Raw genomic sequence first — 21480 nt, 5'->3', positions numbered from 1 at the left:
AAAAATGTGACATTTTTACTTACGTCATAAAGATATAATTTTGAATTTCATATTGAATATTGATTATAAAATGTAAATTATTTGTGTTATTAGAATAAAAATGTGTACTTTTATTTATTCTACATGCTTAAGCTTACAATTAAATTTATGCCAATAAAATTCTGGCTGTAATGTTACATGCAAACATGCAAACATGCAAAGCGAGTAAAGCAGTATATATGTGACATATAAAATGCACATACAGTTCTATATTATTTCACTTGATTTGTCCTATATTACTAGTACACCATCTGTACAATATGTAATCAACAGGACCAAATAAAAATCAAATCAAGGTTTCAGCTCAAACTATCCTATTATTACATGTTCTTCCTTCCCAAGATTCTTTCCAAGGAGGCCTAAATTAAAGGTGATCTCACTGAGCCCTGCACTTGGATCAGAAATGCTAGTTCCCAGTACCTGGTGATCACTTCCCAAGGAATTTTGAACTGGATTTGAAAAAGTTTTCAACAATTAAGTTCTAATCAATTTCAGTTCATTTAAGAATGGCATATAATGATAATATCTCATTTAAAATTTTGTTGTAACTTACATTATGGATTGAGTTTTAGAAATCTAAGTTGGATTTCTTGTTTCATGTACTGCCTAATATCAAAATAGTGTCAGCAGTGTAGCTTAAACGAGGATACTAACATCCTATAGTTTCAAATTAGGCCATTGCCTTATAAAATGGTAGGATTTTTTCCACCCCTCCTTCAGTTTTCAGTAACTTTTAATTGATTCGGTGAAACCATACATTAAATATACTTTCAAAGAGAATCAATCTATTCATTATTATCCAGTGCTAGCAAGAAAATTTGTTCCATGTTGAGAAAATAATTGAAGAGAATGCCTGTATTAGCTACCAGTATATCAGCAGTTTCAGTGTGTTCTTCACACTGCAGCTTACGTAATATCCTTTATGTGACTACAGTCTGCAGCTATTGGATGTTTTGTCATATGTTGTAGGAACAGGCAGATCAGTTAAAAACTGACAATGAAACATAACTGTATCAACATGACCAAGAAACGCAGAGGCAGTGATGCATCTCTATCTTAGTCACATTAGAAGGTATGGTGGGGAATGTCTTCGCAGACAGCCACAAGAGTCAAGGAGAAGTGCCGAATACTAGCTCTGTATGAGAGGTCATCCCACCATAACGCACTTATTCATTCACTTTTGTTCTCTTTTTAAATTGAAATAAACCACTTCTGTGCATAATTTTGAGTTCCTAGAGCAAATTGCATCTACTTTTGAAAAGTTCTGGAACAGATTACTGAAACAGAATTTTTATTATATATTTTGAACACATTAATTTTTTTAAATGACCTGTTTCAGTGTAACATTAGCCATTCTCATATCTGACTGTATTAATTATGAGAGTAAACCATCCAGCTATCAGCAAACTGTACATGCTACATCACTGTTTAAAATAATGACTATGTTATGCTTTGATGTAGCATGCAAATTTTGCTGAGAATTGCATGGATAACTCCCCGATGTAGTCAGATCTTAGAATGGTTCATGGTGAACTGAATCTGATGATTTTAAAAAATTAATGCAATCAGGACAGACCATGGATAAGCTGTTTTACAACCAGTAAATGTGGATTTTATCAAAGGACCATATCATCATTTTTGAAAATTTCTCTGAGAAGATGTATCAACACATCCTTGAGAGATATTTCTCGTGGTGAGTTCTGTACAGGCTAGAGTGAGAATGAATAGATGAATTAGTGCGACTACTTGAAAGAGGCTTCTTTCAGAAGAGGTAATCAAATATTTTTATGAAGTATTTATTACTTTCTAAAATGTTCATAATGATCCTACAGTGATACAATTTTTAGGCCACTTGATACTGTAGAATCTTTGTGAAAAGGAGTGTACAATAAAATTGGGAAATTTGGTCATAGATCAAAGCAAATCAAGAGGACTTTTCCATTATATCCTGTGAGATCTTGCACCTCTTCAGATATATCACCAACAATGAGCTACTGATTTCTGCGTTCTCACTAGCTACAAACTTGGCGTATATCTCTTTGACAACAGGCTATTTTGCATTAAAATAATAATAATGTGGCTCTCACATTGACAGCTCATTTTATCTGATGTGTCATAGTGAACTCTACTGGAACACCTTCAAAGTGTTCAACTAAATGACTATATCAAAGACAGTGTTGCATGTAAAATGACAGTTTGTAATCCTCTGTGTGAACTTGAATGTATGCAATTTTTCCATCTCTATTATTTTGTGAGATAAATATTTAGGCAGGAGTAATAGGTTGTGTGGCTCTTCTTGGAAGCTATGCTTTCATAATTTTAACACTAAAACTTTTCCATGATGCCCTCTGCCTGTCTTACAGCAGCTGCCGCTGGAGTTTAGTCAGCATCTCTATGATGCCATTGTACTTATAAAACAAATTCATGATGAAACATGGTGCCTTCCTGTGGGTCTTCTTTATCTGCTGTATTAATTCTATCCTGTAAGGACCCATTCATTTAAGTGGTATTTTGTTAAGTGACCTCCTTTACGGGTGAAATACATTACCCTACAATGTTTTCAATGAATCTCAGTGTGACACCTGCCTTTCCTGTATTTCATTTTGTGTGGTCATTCTACTTAAGTTTATTCTGGACACAAAATTCCCAGATATTTTATAGTTATTCCTTTTTCCAGTGATTCATTGCCAGTAATGTGTTCAAACATTAATGAGTCTTCCCTCTTCTTTATGTGTGGTTATCTTGAGGGCCATCTACATCTGTACCCTGCATACCACTGTGTGACGCATAGCAGAGGGTCATCTGCAGATCTTCCTGTATTTTGCTGTAGTTTTGCACCTTTGGGATATTTCTGTATACAAGAGCATCTGTGAACAGCCTCATGGATCTTCTGATGTTTTCATGTCTGATAATGTCTCCCCCATTATGATCAGTGTGCTGTGTTCTAGATGTAGTCCAATAGGGCTCATATTTTCTTTTGATGTGGCAGTGTTGGACAGTATGAAAGTCTTCTACAAGTTACGGGATACAGTATCAACTTGGGTACCATCTTCATCTCATTGATGAATAGAGTGAGATGTATTTCACAAGAGTGCTGCTTGTGGAATCGATATTAATTAGCACAGAGGGCATTCTTGGTCTCTAGCAAAAATCATGTTCCACATTTCTGCAAGCAATTGATTTAAGTGACATAAGCCTACTGTTTACATTCTTGAAAACAGGAATGATCTGTACTATATCGCAATCCCTTGGCTTTCTTTATTACTCTAGTGACCTATGAGGAACTGCTGCTAGAAGAGAAAGAAGTTCTTTCACGTAATCTACATGTAATCATATAGATATCCCATCAGGCACATTCGACATTTCTCTGTTGAGCAATGTTAGTTGATTTTCTGTTCAGCAGTCACTTACCTACATGTCTGTCATTTCAGAATCCATTCAACAATACTGAAGAGGAACAATAGTACAATCCACAGTGGAACAATTTTGATAGACCAAATTTGGTATTTTATCTCCTACTTTATATACTTTATATTAGCCTTTGTTTCAGTGCCACTGTGATTATTGGTCCTCAAAACTGCTGTCAGTAATATGAAAAATGCTGTACTTTGACCTTGTTATGTTTAAAAAAAAACAAAATTTCATTTTATTTCAATTTCCATTTTCAGATTTCTATTCAACATGGTACTCTTTTTCCCTGCATTTAATAAACATTTTGTTAAGTTCACGATCTGTACGAGGGTAAGTCAATTATTATCTGCAATTTAGTTATGTTTTTGTTTATTTTGGTAACACAGTCATTTTACATTGATGATGCATGCTTTGTTTATTTGTTACTATATCTTTGCAATTTTCAAGCTGCTGTGTTAGTTTTGTTGTTACTGCCATGTTATTAATCATGGCTACTCCGCTGTCTATTTGCACCAAAGAAGAGCAACATTCAGTGATCCGTTTTTTGTGGTCGGAAGGCATATCAGGGGCCAAAAATTATCGAAGACTTTCAGTACAGTACAGGAACAGTGTTTTGCCACAACGGATTGTCCACAAATGGATTGAAAAATTCTGAAATGGTCGCACAAGTATTACGCACGTTGAAGGAGTTGGACGACTGTTTACCCCCATAAATGAAGAAACCATTGACAATTCACATGAAATGATTCTCTTAGACAGACAAATAACTATTAACAAAGTGGCACATCATCATCTGCAAATTACTCTTGGTTATGCCTATGAAATCATCCTCAACAGACTTGGGTTTCATAAAGTTTGTGCAAGATGGGTACCAAAATAACTCACACAGTTGCATAAACAAACACACTTGGACACTGCTGAAATGCTCCAGAAACTCATGTTTGAAGTACTGGATCATTCTCCATATAGTCCCGATCTTGCCCCTTCTGACTATCACTAGTTTGGTCCACTCAAAAAGGCATTAAGGGGCCGTCGATTTGCCTCAGACGAAACAGTGAAAGAAGCGGTGCATTCCTGGCTCGCAGATCAACCAAGAACCTTCTTCTATGAGGGCATCAGGAAGCTTGTACAACAATGGACCAAGTGCATTGAAATGCCGGGAGACTATGTTAAAAATGATGTTCTTGTAAGTTTCCTATTTGATTTCAATAAAATTTTATAACTACTTTGTGGATAATAATTGACTTACCCTTGTACTTACTACCTTATAATATCAGTATTATGATAATTGCTATATACCTCTAGACATTGGAGACAGCATGTGCAGATATACACTGATGGACCCTGCACTGTAACCACTGACTGTCACATTGTCTGGGTCACCTCCAAACGAAGCAATATTCTGCTGTACCCATTTGAGAGCCATCACCTGATCCTTAAATCCATTGTTCCCAGGAAGAACTGAATCTCCAGTGCTTAAGAAACCTGTAATATGATTACTTGTAGTCCCAATTTTTATAATCAACAATATTTTATGTCTATTTAAACATTATTTAGAGAGTCATACTACTTCAACATGCAAAGAAAGAAATTATTCACCAGCCACTGAATGATCAAAGAGCAATAAAGAAGCAATTTTTATTATAAACTTATCAACAGCAACACACAGTGGCATTACTCACTATCTTTCATATAAGTCTCTATTTGCAAAATCCTACAGTTGTGGTATCCATCCTAAAATATTGCTAGTTCACGATAATGAATGTATAAAAATAACAGCAGCAGGAATGGTTAAAGGTTTGTCTGACCAATGGGAGAGCATCATAGAGATACTGAAAACCCTGAACTGTCTGATCCTCAAGACAGATGCCAACTATCTAATGAAAACTTATTTACCAAGTTTCAATAACCAGCTTTAAGCAAGGAAACTAGGAATATGCTGCAAACACCTCTCTTGCTCCAATAGGAACCCTGAAGACAAGATTAGACTAATTACTGTGCACTTACAGGCTTTTTCTCTGCAAACCACAATGAAATGCATGGCAGATGGTATGTCCTACTGTACCAGTTATTAGGGTTTCTTCCTGTTCCATTCACGTACGTAGTGCAAGAAGAATGATTGTTTGATGCCTCTGTGCATGTTGTAATTATTCTAATCTACTTCTCATGATGCGTGTGTGAGTGCTACATAGGGGGTTGTAGCATATTCCTAGAGTCATCATTCAGAGCCAGTTCTTGAAACCTCATTTGTAGACTTTCGCGAGGTAGTTTATGTCTATCTTCAACAGTTTGCCAGTTTAGTTTCTTCAGCTTGACTGTAACATTCTCCATTGGCTCAGACACAACTGTGACCACTCATGCTGCCCTTCTCTGTATATGTTTAATATCACCCGTCAGTCCTATTTGGTATGGGTCCCACATATTTGAGCAGTATTCAAGAATGGGTCACACGAATTATTCATAAGTGATCTCCTTTGTAGACTTGATTGCACTTTCCCAGTATTCTATCAATAAGCTGAAGTGTACCACCTGCTTTACCCACAACAGAGCCTATGTGATCATTCCATTTCATATCCCTACAAAGTGTTACAACCAGGTATTTGTATGAACTGGCTGATTTGAACTGTGGCTCAGTGATATTATGGTGATATTACATATTTTTCATTTTGTGAAGTGCACAGTTTTACATTTCCGAATAATGAAAGTAAGTTGTCAGTCTTTGCATCCCTTTGAAATCTTGTCACAATCTGACTGCTGAATATTCATGCAGCTTCTTTCAGACAGTACTTCATTATAAATAACTGCATCATTTGCAAAAAATCTGAGATTACTATTAATATTGTCCACAAGGTCATTAATATGAACAGCAATGGTACCGGCTCACTTCTCTGGGGAACACCAAAAGTTATTTCTACATCTGATGATGACTTCACATCCAAGATAACACACTGTGTCCTCCCTGACATAAAATCCTTAACCCAGTCACAAATTTCACTTGTTACTGCATATGATCAAACTTCTGACAATGATGGTATGTGTTATACTGAGTCAAATGCTTTTTGGCAATCAAGAAATACTACACTTTCATCCAAAGCTTTCAGTTTCTCATGTGAGAAAGTGCGAGTTGGATTTCACATGATCGATGTTCTCGGAATCCATGCTGGTTGTCATGGAAGAGATCATTCTGTTTGAGATACTTCATCATGTTTGAACTCGGAATATTTTCTAAAATTCTACCGCAAATCAGTGTCAAAGATACTGGATGGCAGTTTTGTGGGTCACTCCTACAAACCTTCTTGTAGACAGGTGTTATGTGTGCTTTCTTCCAACTTCTGTGGACAATTTTTTGTTCAAGCAATCTATGATAGATTATAGTTAGAAGAGGGGGTAACTCGGCCAAGAATTCAATGTAGACTCTGATAGGAATTCCATTGGGCCATGGAGGTTTGTTCAATTTCAACAATTTCAGTTGTTTCTCAATATCACTGGCATTAGTAGTGCTTTCACTCATCTTTTCATTGGTACAAGGGTTAAATTGGGGCACTTGTTTTTGCAGATATAGATATAGGGGTAGAATGCTTAACATAGTTAACGCTCATAATTTTGCTTAACATTTCTCTAGTATTTCAGAGCATGTATTTGATATACTTTTTGATACAAAACATGTTTATCCACCTTGCACTGTAGCAATAAGGTTATAAAAATGAGAGTAAATTATATTAAGCACTGATGTGAGATTTTGCACATGAAAACTAAAATGCAAGTTAGTGAGACTGTGTAACATAAAGCCACTGTTTACATAATATTGTGATTGTAACATGGAAAATCTAGGACGGAACGTAATAATATTGTGAAAAGCATAGTTGCTGCTCACCGTGTAGAGGAAATACTGAGTTGCAGATAGGCACAATAAAAAGACTCTGGGAAAGTGAGTTGTCAAAAAACGGCCTGCATTGAAAATAGACAAAACACACACACACACACACACACACACACACACAAGATCACTGTCTCTGGCAGTTAAAGCCCTTATTATACAGTAAGTAGCAACTGTTCTTTTCATAGTATTGTTACAGCTGGGATTCTGCATGACCTGGATTGGTAGTTTTCAGGAGATGTGGAACCAGATATCTACACACAAATCACTTCTGTAAATTAAGGGCTGCTGGTTTGTGGGCATGGAGCTGTTGCCCAATAATGTCCTGGATATGTTCCAATGGGTTCATAACTGACAAACTTGGTGTCCAAGACATCAATGTGATACAATATTGCAGTGCCTGTGAGTACAGGTTGTAGACACATGGCTGACAACATATGGAAGTTTGGGTCTGCCCCTGAATAGTGCTCAGATTGCCCCATTGGTGTGGCGACCTTCCAATATGTGGGAAATCTGGGTTTAAGTCCCAGTCCAGCACAAAATTTCATTGTGTCATTCCATTATACAGCTGATGATATTCACAACTGTGCATACGTTTCATGTATGTCAATGTGAGTTTACTGTCATGCTCCTCAAATCACTGGAGCATGATTCTAGTCTTGTGACATGATCAGTTATCCTGCTTTAAGATGCTCACACTCATGGAGGACATCAAGCATGAAGGGATGCTGCAGGTGGCGCACAATAATGTTCAGGCAGTCCACAGCTGTCATGGTGCCTTTTTATTACTACCACAGGTCCTGTGGAAGCGCAAGTGAATGGTATCCAAAACATAACAGTGCCCCCACAGGCCTGCAACCATGACGTGGTGCACGTTTCAGGCAGCTGTCCTCTTGGATGACAGTGTAATCCAGAAAAGCCCACTTACCTAATGAACAAGGTAGTGCAGTGGTTAGCACACTGGACTTGCATTCGGGAGGATAACAGTTCAAACCCGCGACAGCCATAATGATTTAGGTTTTTCATGATTTCCCTAAATCACTTCAGGCAAATGCCGGGATGGTTCCTTTGAAACTCTCTCTCTCTCTCTCTCTCTCTCTCTCTCTCTCTCTCTCTCTCTCTCTCTCTCTCTCTCTCTCTCTCTCCCTCTCCCCCCTCCCTCCCTCCCTCCCCCCTCCCTCCCCCCTCCCTCCCCCCTCCCCCCCTGTGTGTGTGTGTGTGTGTGTGTGTGTGTGTGTGTGTGTGTGCGCGCGCGCTGGTTTTTACACTTAGTTAAAGGGGAAAGGAGAATATGCTGTTCCTGGGGACAGCTTACCTAAAGCCCCAAGCCTGTAGTTGAGAGTCACAAGAACTATATCCTCATCCAAGAGGTACTGAGGGCCAAAAAGGTCACTTGTTCCTCTAAATAGATAGAAGGCACCAGGATGCAGGAAGATCATTACTGGTCTCTTTGGGTTTCCAGTACTGTCTGGCAACTGGAATTATAAAAAGGTGTATACATTAATGAATGTCATTTCTAGGTGTCTACAGTAATTATCATGAAATTCAAACAGACTGTACAGTTATAACCATTTCCTTCATTTGACATAAGATCTGCTAAACTGATCATACTTTCATTTTCATTATAACCATGAAGAATATTTTCTTGGAATATGTAACAATGATCAAAAGATTATGCAGTCTGCAAAACATGCTTACAAGTAAGCATATTGTAGAAGCATTATTAAAGACTGTGTGACTATGACTTATACCTGTACATTGCGCAAAATTCATATGTGAGTCAGCTGCTTTCGACTACAGTTGTGATTATGCCGATTAAATCTCTTAGCATCATAATTAAATCAGTCTTAAGAAGTGCTGCATTATTTACTTCCATCTGAATGAAAATACAACCAACTATCACTGCAGTTTGGAAAGTAAAAGACTCAGTGATGGAAGTACAATCAGCTGTCATTCCATACAAGAAAAATCTTACCCCTCAAATAACAGCTAAAAGCAATATAATTTGCATACGACATTTAGTATGAAAATACTAAATGTTTGCTCAAAACTGGAGATATAAGTTACTTGAGAAACTAGTTATGTGAGTAATTATATCAGGGCCCACATAACCCAACAGGAAACTACAGGATGATCAGAATCAAGCTGAAAAGCTTTTAAGGGTATTACAGGGGAGGTTTTTCTGAGAAATAATTGTTAAGAAAAATATCAACACATTGTAACATTTCTGAGTTATTTAGCATTCAGGTTAGCAAATCAGGTCACTGTGTGCACAAATTGAAGCAGCCTGCCCCATACTATTAGTGTCAGTTGTTCTTGTAGCATAGATGACAGTGCACAAGGCTGTTCAGTCTTTGGCTCAGGTTTGATCATTATTATGTCCAATTCTTGTATCACTCTTTTCTTCAGTTTTAGGAACTAAACAAAGAACATGTTTGGCGACACTGTCTCTGGCAGGCCACTTGAATTTGCGCATGTAATGGTGTGATTGGCTAATTTCGATGCTAAATAACTCTAAAATGCCACAAGTATCAAATTTTTTTCTTAACAATTTTTTCTCAGCACAGCCTCGTGTGAAACACCCTACAAGATATTCAGGCTGTTTCTGACCAGCCTATCTATCACACCCATTAATACTCCTTTGACTGACACAAAAGATGGATGAAATAGTCCTTGACAATAAATACAGTGAGTTTATGGTATGAAATGGCATTCAAATTGCTGGATTAGGAGTAATATGAGATGTGGTAAAGGTGTTTGAAGTTCATTTTTCATCAGCCCCCTTAACCTAAGGCTTCAGTAAGTTTTTGATTTATGCATCTCATACACCTCTTTCTTTTTTGCTTTCTTTTTCTTACGGAATGCCTTTCTGAGGTTATGAAAAACCTTCTAGCTCCAAATGCTGAATGTTTTTGTGTCAAGCTTCACTGGTCCTATGTAAGCAATTGGTGATATCTCACTATATATAGACCAACATTTATCAGAACATATCCTATAACAGAGACAGATATCGATCACTATGGAATTAGTGTTTCAATGTTTGCATCTGAGTTAATGAAACATGTTGCAACAAAAACTTTCTTTAACATTTTAGCATTACATATTTTCTGCAGCAGTTAGCAATGTTCTATCACAGATATAGTTTTACTTACCTTTGTAGTGTATACATTGAGAAACAGACAGTCTTCAGAGGTTTCATTGGTGTTCTCTCTCTCAGGACATCTTGCTCCATCCTTTGTGGCATCTGCTACACCATCCCATGGGTTCAGTGGCACTGGAGGCTAAAAATTCAGATAAATTTGAGAATTATCCTCGACCTTTATTTTGCTTGTCTATGTTTTATATGTTTAGTGTTATTAGTTTCTAAAGAGGACCAAATGATACAATAAGTCATGTATGAATTCAAATATCCAAATGATACAATAAGTGATGTATGAATTCAAATATGATTATGTTTACAAATGAAAATTATTTTTAACAAATGTAGCAATCATGGCTGTCATAAAACAACAACAAAAAATCTTGGTTGTTTTAGTTTTTAGTGTGAGAGTTAAATGAACAAAACTATCTCTGACTTGTTGAAGATATTTGATAGACATATAGAATATTAGATATTGATGCCTAAAAATGAAAGAATGAGACAGAGAGTGGGAGAGATCTGAAGGTTTGTTTGACCACCACACTGCTTTACTAGAGCACGGTCCTGTTTGAGGTGGTATGTTTTGCCTTCCTCCAACCTTTGACTGATATATACACCCAGATATAAGGGGATCAACAGTTTAATGTGAACTCCAAGGAATGGCACAACTTGGTGTCTTTCATATTAACAAATGATAACCAGAGATGAAAGAAGTGAAAAGTTACAGAATAAACTCTAAGAACCTTTTGGTTTAAATCTGACAGTCCACTGAGCTGAATTATATATAATTATAAACATGATAATAATACTAAAACTGGAAATTTTCATTAGCTTACACATTGTCTTTGAAAATCACAGTGAAATGCATCTGTTACTGTCCCAATGCTGCTGAATTTCTCTTTAGCTATATCTTACATGCTTTAATATTTGTTTAATTATACCAGTTTTGTCCTCTTGGATTTCTGTGCCAGTATGGGCTTAGTAATCCCAAACTCCTTTTTTAAACATAAGAACATTCACTGGTATACTTGGGAAGGCAGGGGAACCAGATCTGTTATTGACTATATATTAACAGATCAGGAATTCAGGAAGGCTGTGAGGGACACACGTGTATTCAGGGGATTCTTTGATTACACTGATCATTATTTAATCTGCAGTGAAATTGGGATTGTGAGGCCGAAAGTGCAGGTCAGGTCCATATGTAGGAGGATAAGAGTGGAGAAACTTCACGATAAGGAAATCAGGCACAAGTACATAACAATGATCTCAGAAAGGTACCAGGTAGTTGAATGTAGTCAGTTAGAGTCATTGGAAAAGGAATGGACAAGATACAGGGACACAGTACTAGAAGTGGCTAAAGAATGTCTTGGAACAGTAGGATGAAGCAAACAGCTTGGTGGAATAACACAGTCAAGGCAGCCTGTAAAAGGAAAAAGAAGGCATATCAAAAATGGCTACAGACTAGAACTCAGGTAGACAGAGAAAGCTATATTGAAGAAAGAAACCAAGCCAAACAGATAATTGCAGCATCCAAGAAGAAATCTTGGGAAGACTTTGGAAACAGATTGGAGACTTTGGGTCAAGCTGCTGGAAAACCATTCTGGGGTGTAATTAGCAATCTTTGAAAGGTAGGTAAGAAGGAAATGACAAGTATTTTGGACAGGTCAGGAAAACTGCTGGTGAATCCTGTGGATTCCTTGGGCAGATGGAGGGAATATTTTGAAGAGTTGCTCAATGTAGGTGAAAATACGACCAGTAATGTTTCAGATTACGAGGTACAATGGGATAGGAATGATGATGGAAATAGGATCACATTTGAGGAAGTGGAGAAAATGGTCAGTAGATTGCAGTGCTATAAAGCAGCTGGGGTGGATGAAATTAAGTCGGAACTCATCAAATACAGTGGAATGACAGGTCTTAAATGGCTACACAGGATAATTGAAATGGCCTGGGAGTCGGGACAGGTTCCATCAGACTGGACGAAAGCAGTAATCACACCAATCTTTAAACATGGAAACAGAAAAGATTGTAACAACTACAGAGGTATCGCTTTAATCAGCATTGTGGGTAAAATCTTCTCAGGTATTGTTGAAAGGAAAGTGGGAGTATTAGTTGAGGACCAATTGGATGAAAATCATTGTGGGTTTAGGCCTCTTAGAGGTTGTCAGGACCAGGTCTTTAGCTTACGGCAAATAATGGAGAAGTGTTATGAGTGGAACAGGGAATTGTATCTATGCTTTATAGATCTAGAAAAGGCATTTGACTGGGTTCCTAGGAGGAAGTTATTGTCTGTTCTACAAGATTATGGAATAGGAGGCAAACTTTTGCAAGCAATTAAAGGACTTTACATGGATAAATAATTAATGGAAAATCACATATAAAGATGTGAAACAAATACTAACAAAGAGATAGAGGGGCTGGCCAGTACTTACCTCAGCTCAGTACAGCCGATAGATACACAAAAACCAACTGAAAATTTACGTTCCTAGCTTTCGGAATAAATGTTCCTTCATCAGGGAGGAGAGAGGGGAAAGAAAGGGAAGAAGGGAAAGTGGATTTAGTTACTCACAACCCAGGTTATGAAGCAACAGGGAAAGGAAAACAGGGAGGGTAGCAAGGATGGAGGCATGGTTGTCAGAGGGAAGCCAAAGATATTCTATTGTAAGTACTGTGCCAGCTTCAAACCAAAGAGGATGGATACAGAAGTAAAGAGGATTTATAGTATAAAGATGTAGGATGAAAAGATGCATGAATGGCTAAAGAGGAAAGGGAAAGAGGAGGAGACTGAAGAGTAAATGGGAGTGAGGTTGTTTAACGTAGGTTCAGTCCAGGGGGATGGCAGGATGAAAGGATGTGTTGGAGTGCAAGTTCCCATCTCCGCAGTTCAGAGGGACTGGTGTTGGGTGGGGGAATCCAAAATGGAGGTTTAGAACTGAATTGAGGTTCTTGATATGTGGCACTTGACTGTGGTTATAGTTGAGATTTGGTCTGTGTGGGGTATGTGCTGGGATGGGGACCTTGAGTAGGAGAAAACACTCAGGAACATCATCCTAGGAACATCATCCTAGAAGCCAGCTGCAAACTTGAGTTCTAAACCTCTCATCCAGATCCCTCTCTCCTCCACAGACATCTGTTCTATCAAAAGGCTTAACCTTTAGCCCCACACCTAAATTCAAACACACTGCCCTGGTTAAAGATCTCCTCTCATTCACCCGGAACCTCACCTGGAAATATCACTTCACTACCCAAACACAGCCCAAAAATACTAGACCCAGTGTTGAACCTTGTCTAGAACAGTTCCGACCACCTTCTCAAAGGGATCCTCCTCCCCTCCCCCAAAACCATCCCTTGCAGACATTTCAGGAATTCCTTACATCCAGCATTGCCTCCCAGCCCTTCTTGAAGAACATCCCGACAACCCCCAACATCACCCCAGCTGAATCCCGTGCCATTAAGGAGCTGAAAAGAGACCGCTCTATTGTCAACCTCCCAGCGGATAAAGGCTCCACAACTGTGGTACTTGACCGTGTGGAGTATGTGGCAGAGGGACTGCGTCAACTCTCAGACACCTCAACCTACAAAGCTGTCACCCAGGATCCCATTCCCTCCATCTAGACTGAGCTGCAGAAAATCCTAAAAATCCCAGGTCCCTCACAAGGCCACACAATGGCTTCCATAGACTTACTCACTCCACCTGAGCCACGTACCCCTACCTTCTACCTATTACCCAAAATCCACAAAGAGAACCATCCTGGCCGTCCCATTGTAGCAGGCTTCAAAGCCCCAACAGAACGTATCTCAGCTCTGGTAGACCAACACCTCCAACCTATCACCCACAGAATCCCATCCTACATCAAGGACACAAACCACTTCCTAGACCGCCTCAAATCCATTCCCACTCCTCTCCCACCTGAAACCTTTCTTGTCACCATAGATGCTACATCCCTTTACACAAACATCCCACACACCCATGGTCTCTCTGCCCTTGAGCACTACCTCTCCCAACGCCCATCCGAAGATCTTCCAAAAACCTCGTTCCTTATCACACTTACCAAATTCATCCTCACCCATAATTACTTCACTTTTGAAGGCCAGATCTACAAACAAATCAGGGGAATGGCCATGGGAACCAGAATGGCTCCGTCCTATGCCAACCTCTTCATGGGCCGCATGGAGGAGGCTTTCCTGAAGACCCAACAGCTGCTTCCCCTGGCCTGGTATAGGTTTATAGATGACATCTTTGTGGTCTGGACTCATGGTGAAGAAACACTCCTTAATTTTCTCCATAACCTCAACTCCTTTTCGAATCTGAGTTTCACCTGGTCCTTCTCCAAAACCCAAGCCACCTTCCTGGATGTTGACCTTCATCTTGTTGAAGCTCACATCCACACCTCTGTCCATATCAAACCCACAAACAAACAAAAGTACCTTCACTTTGATAGCTGCCATCCATTCCACATCATATGCTCCCTTCCCTACAGCCTAGGTATTCGTGGCAAACGTATCTGCTCCAGTGACGAATCCCTCAACAATTACACCAATAACCTGACCAGTGCTTTCCTCTCCCGCAACTATCCTGCAGACCTTGTCCACAAACAGATCTCCTGAGCAATACATTCCTCCCCATTCAACAACAATGTTCCTACCCTCAGACCACACAGAAGCATCCCCCTTGTCACCCATTATTATACTGGCCTCGAATACATCAATAAATTACTCCGCCAGGGATATGACTTTCTCAAGTCAACCCCTGAAATGAGATCATCCCTTGACAAAATTCTCCCCACACCACCCAGAGTTGCCTTTCGTCGCCCCCCTAACCTCCATAACATCCTTGTTAAATCCTACAATATTCCCAGACTACCTTCTCTACCCAGTGGTTCCCACCCCTGTAACCGACCCAGCTGCAAAACCTGCCCCATGCATCCCCCCACAATCACCTACTCCAGCCCTGCTACTGGTAAATCATACACAATTCAAGGCAGGGCCACATGTGAAACTACACATGTCATTTATCAGCTGACATGACTGCACTGCAAAGCCTTTTACATTGGTACGACAACAACTAAACTGGCTGAGCGCATGAACGGACACAGACGAACTGTCCGCCTAGGAGACGTCCAATACCCAGTAGCGGAGCATGCCCTCCAGCATAATTCTAGGGACCTAGGAACCTGCTACACTGTATGTGCCATTTGGCTTCTCCCACCCAACACCAGTCCCTCTGAACTGCGGAGATGGGAACTTGCACTCCAACACATCCTTTCATCCCGCCATCCCCCTGGACTGAACCTACGTTAAACAACCTCACTCCCATTTACTCTTCAGTCTTCTCCTCTTTCCCTTTCCTCTTTAGCCATTCATGCATCTTTTCATCCTACATCTTTATACTATAAATCCTCTTTACTTCTGTATGCATCCTCTTTGGTTTGAAGCTGGCACAGTACTTACAATAGAATATCTTTGGCTTCCCTCTGACAACCATGCCTCCATCCTTGCTACCCTCCCTGTTTTCCTTTCCCTGTTGCTTCATAACCTGGGTTGTGAGTAACTAAATCCACTTTCCCTTCTTCCCTTTCTTACCCCTCTCTCCTCCCTGATGAAGGAACATTTATTCCGAAAGCTAGGAACATAAATTTTCAGTTGTTTTTTGTGTATCTATCGGCTGTACTGAGCTGAGGTAAGTACTGGCCAGCCCCTCTATCTCTTTGTTAGTATTTCTTTACATGGATAGTCAGGCAGCAGTCAGAGTTGACAGTAAATTGAGTTCATGGTTCAGAGTAGATTCAGGGGTAAGACAAGGCTGCAACCTGTCTCCACTGTTGTTCATATTATTTATGGATGATTTGTTGAAGACAATAGACTGGCGGGGTGAGATTAAGATATGTGAACACAAAATAAGCAGTCTTGCATACGCGGATGACTTAGTTGTGATGGAAGATTCGATTGAAAATTTGCAAAATAATATTTCAGAGCTAGATCAGAAATGTAAGGACTATGGTATGAAGATTAGCATCTTCAAAACGAAAGAATGTTAGTGGGAAAGAGATACAAACGGATTGAGTGCCAAATAGGAGAAACAAAGTTAGAACAGGTGGATGGTTTCAAGTACTTAGGATGCATATTCTCACAGGATGGCAACATAGTGAAAGAACTGGAAGTGAGGTGTAGCAAAGCTAATGCAGTGAGCGCCCAGCTACGATCTACTCTCTTCTGCAAAAAGGAAGTCAGTACCAAGACTAAGTTATCTGTGCACCGTTCAATCTTTCGACCAACTTTGTTGTATGGGAGCGAAAGCTGGGTGGATTCAGGTTACCTTATGAACAAGGTTGAGGTTACGGATATGATAGTAGCTAGGATGATTGCGGGTACTAGTAGATGGGAACAATGGCAGGAGAGTGTCCACAATGAGGAAATCAAAGAAAAACTGGGAATGAACTCTATAGATGTACCAGTCAGGGCGAACAGGCTTAGATGGTGGGGTCATGTTACACACATGGGAGAAGCAAGGTTACCCAAGAGACTCATGGGTTCCGCTGTAGAGGGTAGGAGGAGTCGGGGCAGACCAAGGAGAAGGAATCTGGATTCAGTTAAGAATGATTTTGAAGTAATAGGCTTAACATCAGAAGAGGCACCCATGTTAGCACTGAATAGGGGATCATGGAGGAATTTTATAAGGGGGACTATGCTCCAGACTGAATGCTGACACGCATAATCAGTCTTAAACGATGATGATGATGATGTCCTCAAGGTTATGTCAGATACTACAAACTGTTGTAACTAGTTGTTTAAAATGTATGAAACTTTATGAGGATTTAAAAGGCATAATTCTGTTAGGACCTGGTTACTAAAGCTGTCCTTTTAGTCGTCTAAACAGGCTGACCTTGAAAAGTTTATTTAGGAATTATGTTCAACTATTATTAAATGAAAAATATTAAGAGAGTATTTTCTCATACAGTTTTTGATGTAGCAAATGGATAGCGTGTTATTATTATCCCATGCATTATGCCAGATTATGAAATCGATCATGCTATTATTTAGTACACAGAAAGCTCCATGATAATGAGAGGAAAATAAAACAACAATACATTTATGTATTCTCAATTTCTTTCAGATTGATGAAAGCAAAGAATCCTGAGCAGGCAAAACTTTTATACTGTATTAATTAAAGAAACTCCATATCTGAAATTAAATATGAAAGAACTGTGCCTGGGTGAATTGGAACATGGAATACTAAAATATTACCAACTGGCATTGCAGACAGTGTGTTAGATCAATTTATGCAACCCTATGGTACTGAATTATTTACAAGTCATGCAGAGACTGGCCGACCACCAAATGGCAACATCAGCTCAAGACTTGGAGGCCTGCTGTCACACGGTTTTCACATGTACTGTTCACTAGATTCAAGGCGCTTAGGCTTACAAACACTTGAGACTGGTGTGGGAATAATTCTATAACTCTGCAAAGTTTCAAATGTTCTCCTAAAACCCTTCAAGGCCTGGCAGGCTAGTGTACCATGTACTGGGTTACCTGAAGGCCTGCAGCATTCATTCCTTCAGACATCATGTTCCATAAATCCCATCATGAGAGAGAGTCATTAGAGTTGCCAAATGAATCAAGTTATATGTTAACAGGCACCACTGTCGACTTCTGTAAAATATACTAATGATAAATTTATGACTAGTGCTAATCTACTCAAACTGATAATATGGTAATTATTTCCAGATTACTTTAAATGTGCGTTTCAGGAGGAAAACAGCCGCTTCAGAAAAAAAGCCACTGCTCCTCCTCCTCCTTCTCCTCCTATATTCCTCACTTGCTCACTGGCAAATTTCATCTGATACTGCCACTTGCTAGCTCTGGGTAGATTAATATACTGCCTCTGGTGAAACAATATTGTAAGTATTGCAACATGAAGTTGGGCAAAATGAAACAATTGCTTTGGGAACAATAAACTGCAGAACTTGAGGGTCCTCAGAAGGACCTCTTTGGGTATCTTTGGTCACTCAGAGACTACAGAGGAATCATTTTAGACAGACTTACCAAAGATTCCTCAAAAGTTGAAGACTAATGCCCCACTGCTCTCCTTAGTGTCATGTTCACACTCCTGCGAGACTCACCCATGAAATAATCTGGTCAGACATCAACAAACATGTCCCTATAGAGCTAGTTGGGCTCAGGCCAGGAAGAGGATGTGACCTACAGGTGCTAACAATAGCAGCTCATATCAAAAACAGCTTTGAGAAGCAGAAGAGAAACATGATGGTCTTCTTAGATCTAACTGCAGCCTATAATACCATCCTACATGACAGACTCCTAACAAATTCAGTGTCATTCTATGTCGGAAACTTACCACTGTAACTGGCACAATTTCCTCAGTTTCAGGTTCCTCAGAGAATTCTAAAAGTACAGTTTACAAAATAAATGATGGTATCTTACAAGGTGCTTTAGCCCAATTCCTTTTTATTTGTTTACATACAGTCTTCCATGAATGAAGTCCAGGAAATTTATTTACATTAGTGATATTGCTTTGTTGACTCAGGATCAAAGCTTTATGGAGGCTGATAGAACACTAACAACAGACCCACAGATGTTGGGAGAATACTTTTAAAATAACTCTCTCTTAACAGACTCTCCAATGGAAATGAAGAACACATTTCATACACTGCAATCACAGACTAGACACTTTTTTTCACAATAAAAGTGTCTGCATAGTGGCTGCAGCATAAGATGTGTATTGTTCATATCCACCCAAACAGATTGCCTTACACCACAGCATGAGTACCTTGCAAGACTCTACAATATTTCAACACTCCAAAATATCTAGATATGATGCTACACGTCTTTGACATACAAAATTCATCTCACAACTATGAAATCAAAACTCAGAATAATACGCTCCAGAAGTCAATAGTGAAACAGTCCTCAGATCATCAGCCTTAGATCTTTCATACTAAGTTGCAGAATACTGATGTTTCATCTGGCTAAACAGTGCTCCCAGAAAATAGTAAGACACAAGCAATGCACCACATCACAGGGTGTACTTGTCCCACAAACACACACTGGTGACCAATTCGTGGTAATATTCCACAACCATTCACCCATTCATAAGAAGACAACCATCTTTGCTGAATATGTGGATAAGAATAAAAAACAACCCAGAATTACCAGTTCATTCAGAACTTTCATTGTCAGAAACCCAACGACTGAAGTCTATAAAACCATTGTGATGCACAGCAATCAGCTTGTAGGACAGACATTTCAACTTGCAAGGTGCCTGGAATAATCAGTGGCAGAAGGAAACTTCCTTGAAGCATCACCAACATATTGAAACTCCCAGGGAGCAATCAGCAGTTTTTCATCTACCCCAATGAAACTGGTGCATAATGAATAGGATCAGAACTGCCCACAATATATATGACACATTGCTGCACCAATGGTGATTGAAATGTGACAGCAGTGAAGAGCACCAAACAATACATCACATAACATTTGAATGTTCCATCAGAGCATTCAGAGGGACAGTGTGAGACTTTCACAGTTTATTTCCAGAAGCTTCTGATTGAATTTTAAAGCTGGGATTAGGGCTATGCACCCATTACATACTTTGAGCTATGAACCCATTACAAACTTTTGATTGCATGCATCTGTGCAGAAATGTACATACCTGTTGAAACATTCTGGCAGATTAAAACTTTGTGCCAGACTGAGACTCAAACTCGAGACCTTTGACTTTTGTCAGCAAGTGCTCTACCATATATATTTGTTGTAATTAGTTGTTTAGCATTTTCTCCAGTCATCATGTGATAATAAATAATAATTTTAGAACTTAAGGATTCGAATACAGGCTAATGGAGTTGGAAGATGAGTCAATGTCAAATAGAATATAGTACATTTATCAAATTCTAACAAAGAGATAAAGGGGCCTCAGCTCAGTACAGCCAATAGATACACAAAACAGAACAGAAACTTTTATGTATCCTAGCTTTCGGAACTTTGTTCCTTCGTCAGGGAGGAGAGAGGGGGAAAAAGGGGAAGTGGAGTCAGTTACTCACAACACAGGTTATGAAGCAACAGGGGATAGGTAAACAGGGAGGGTAGCAAAGATGGAGGCATGGGTGTCAGAGGGAAGCCAATGATAGTCAACTGTAAGTACTGTGCCAGCTTCAAACCAAAGAGGATGCATACAGAAGTAGAGGTTTATAGCACAATGATAAACACAACTAGTAGGATGAAAAGATGCATGAATGGCTAAGAGGAAAGGGAAAGAGGAGAAGACTGAAGAGTAAATGGGAGTGAGGTTGGTTAACATAGGTTCAGTCCAGGGGGATGCGAGATGAAAGGATGTGTTGGAGTGCAAGTTCCTATCTCCGCAGTTCTGAGGGACTGGTGTTGGGTGGGAGAATCCAAATGGCATGTACAGTGTAGCAGGTTCCTAGGTCCCTAGAATTATGCTGGAGGGCACGCTTTGCAACTGGGTATTGGACATCTCCTAGGCGGACAGTTCGTCTGTGCCCGCTCATGTGCTCAGCCACTTTAGATGTCATCATACCAATGTAAAAGACTGTGCAATGTAGGCATGTCAGCTGATAAATGACATGTGTAGTTTCACATGTGGCACTGCCTTGAATTGTGTATGTTTTACCAGTAGCGGGGCTGGAGTAGGTGGTTGTGTGGGGATGCATGGGGCAGGTTTTGCAGCGGGGTCGGTTACAGGGGTAGGAACCGCTGGGTAGAGAAGTTGGTCTGGGAATATTGTAGGGTTTGACCTTGTCATCTGAGCTGCATGCCTTCAGCCAATGTTCCCTGGGTCCAGTACTCTGTTGTCACAGCAACCATTCCAAGGCCCACTTCCCCAACCCCAGTGCACTCCTGCCATTGAATGCCATGTCATCACCGAGATGTTAGCCAGTTGTGTAGCACAGGTTGCCACAGTTACTGCCTGCTAACAACACTTTCACTGAAGAGCAAACAAAAGCCGGGTTGTTTTCAAATGCCTCCAACAGCCACC

General features: G+C 39.6%; 1 protein-coding gene across 3 annotated transcripts in view; it reads right to left on the bottom strand.

The window, feature by feature from the left end:
• The window catches only part of LOC126335187 (esterase E4-like), a 126705-nt gene that overhangs the window by 25181 nt on the left and 80044 nt on the right, over positions 1-21480 (bottom strand). For all 3 annotated transcript variants that reach the window (XM_049998186.1, XM_049998184.1, XM_049998185.1), the window contains 3 exons: positions 10480-10608; positions 8643-8802; positions 4750-4935 (listed from right to left, as the gene is read on the bottom strand). In XM_049998186.1, coding sequence (XP_049854143.1) covers positions 4750-4935; positions 8643-8802; positions 10480-10608 — 475 coding nt within the window. The remainder of the gene's footprint in view (positions 1-4749; positions 4936-8642; positions 8803-10479; positions 10609-21480) is intronic.

This window comes from Schistocerca gregaria, chromosome 2, assembly GCF_023897955.1.
Source record: "Schistocerca gregaria isolate iqSchGreg1 chromosome 2, iqSchGreg1.2, whole genome shotgun sequence".
Taxonomy (NCBI): Eukaryota; Metazoa; Arthropoda; class Insecta; order Orthoptera; family Acrididae; genus Schistocerca; species Schistocerca gregaria.
Note: the sequence above shows the minus strand (reverse complement) of the source record. Positions and strands in the feature narration are given on the sequence as shown.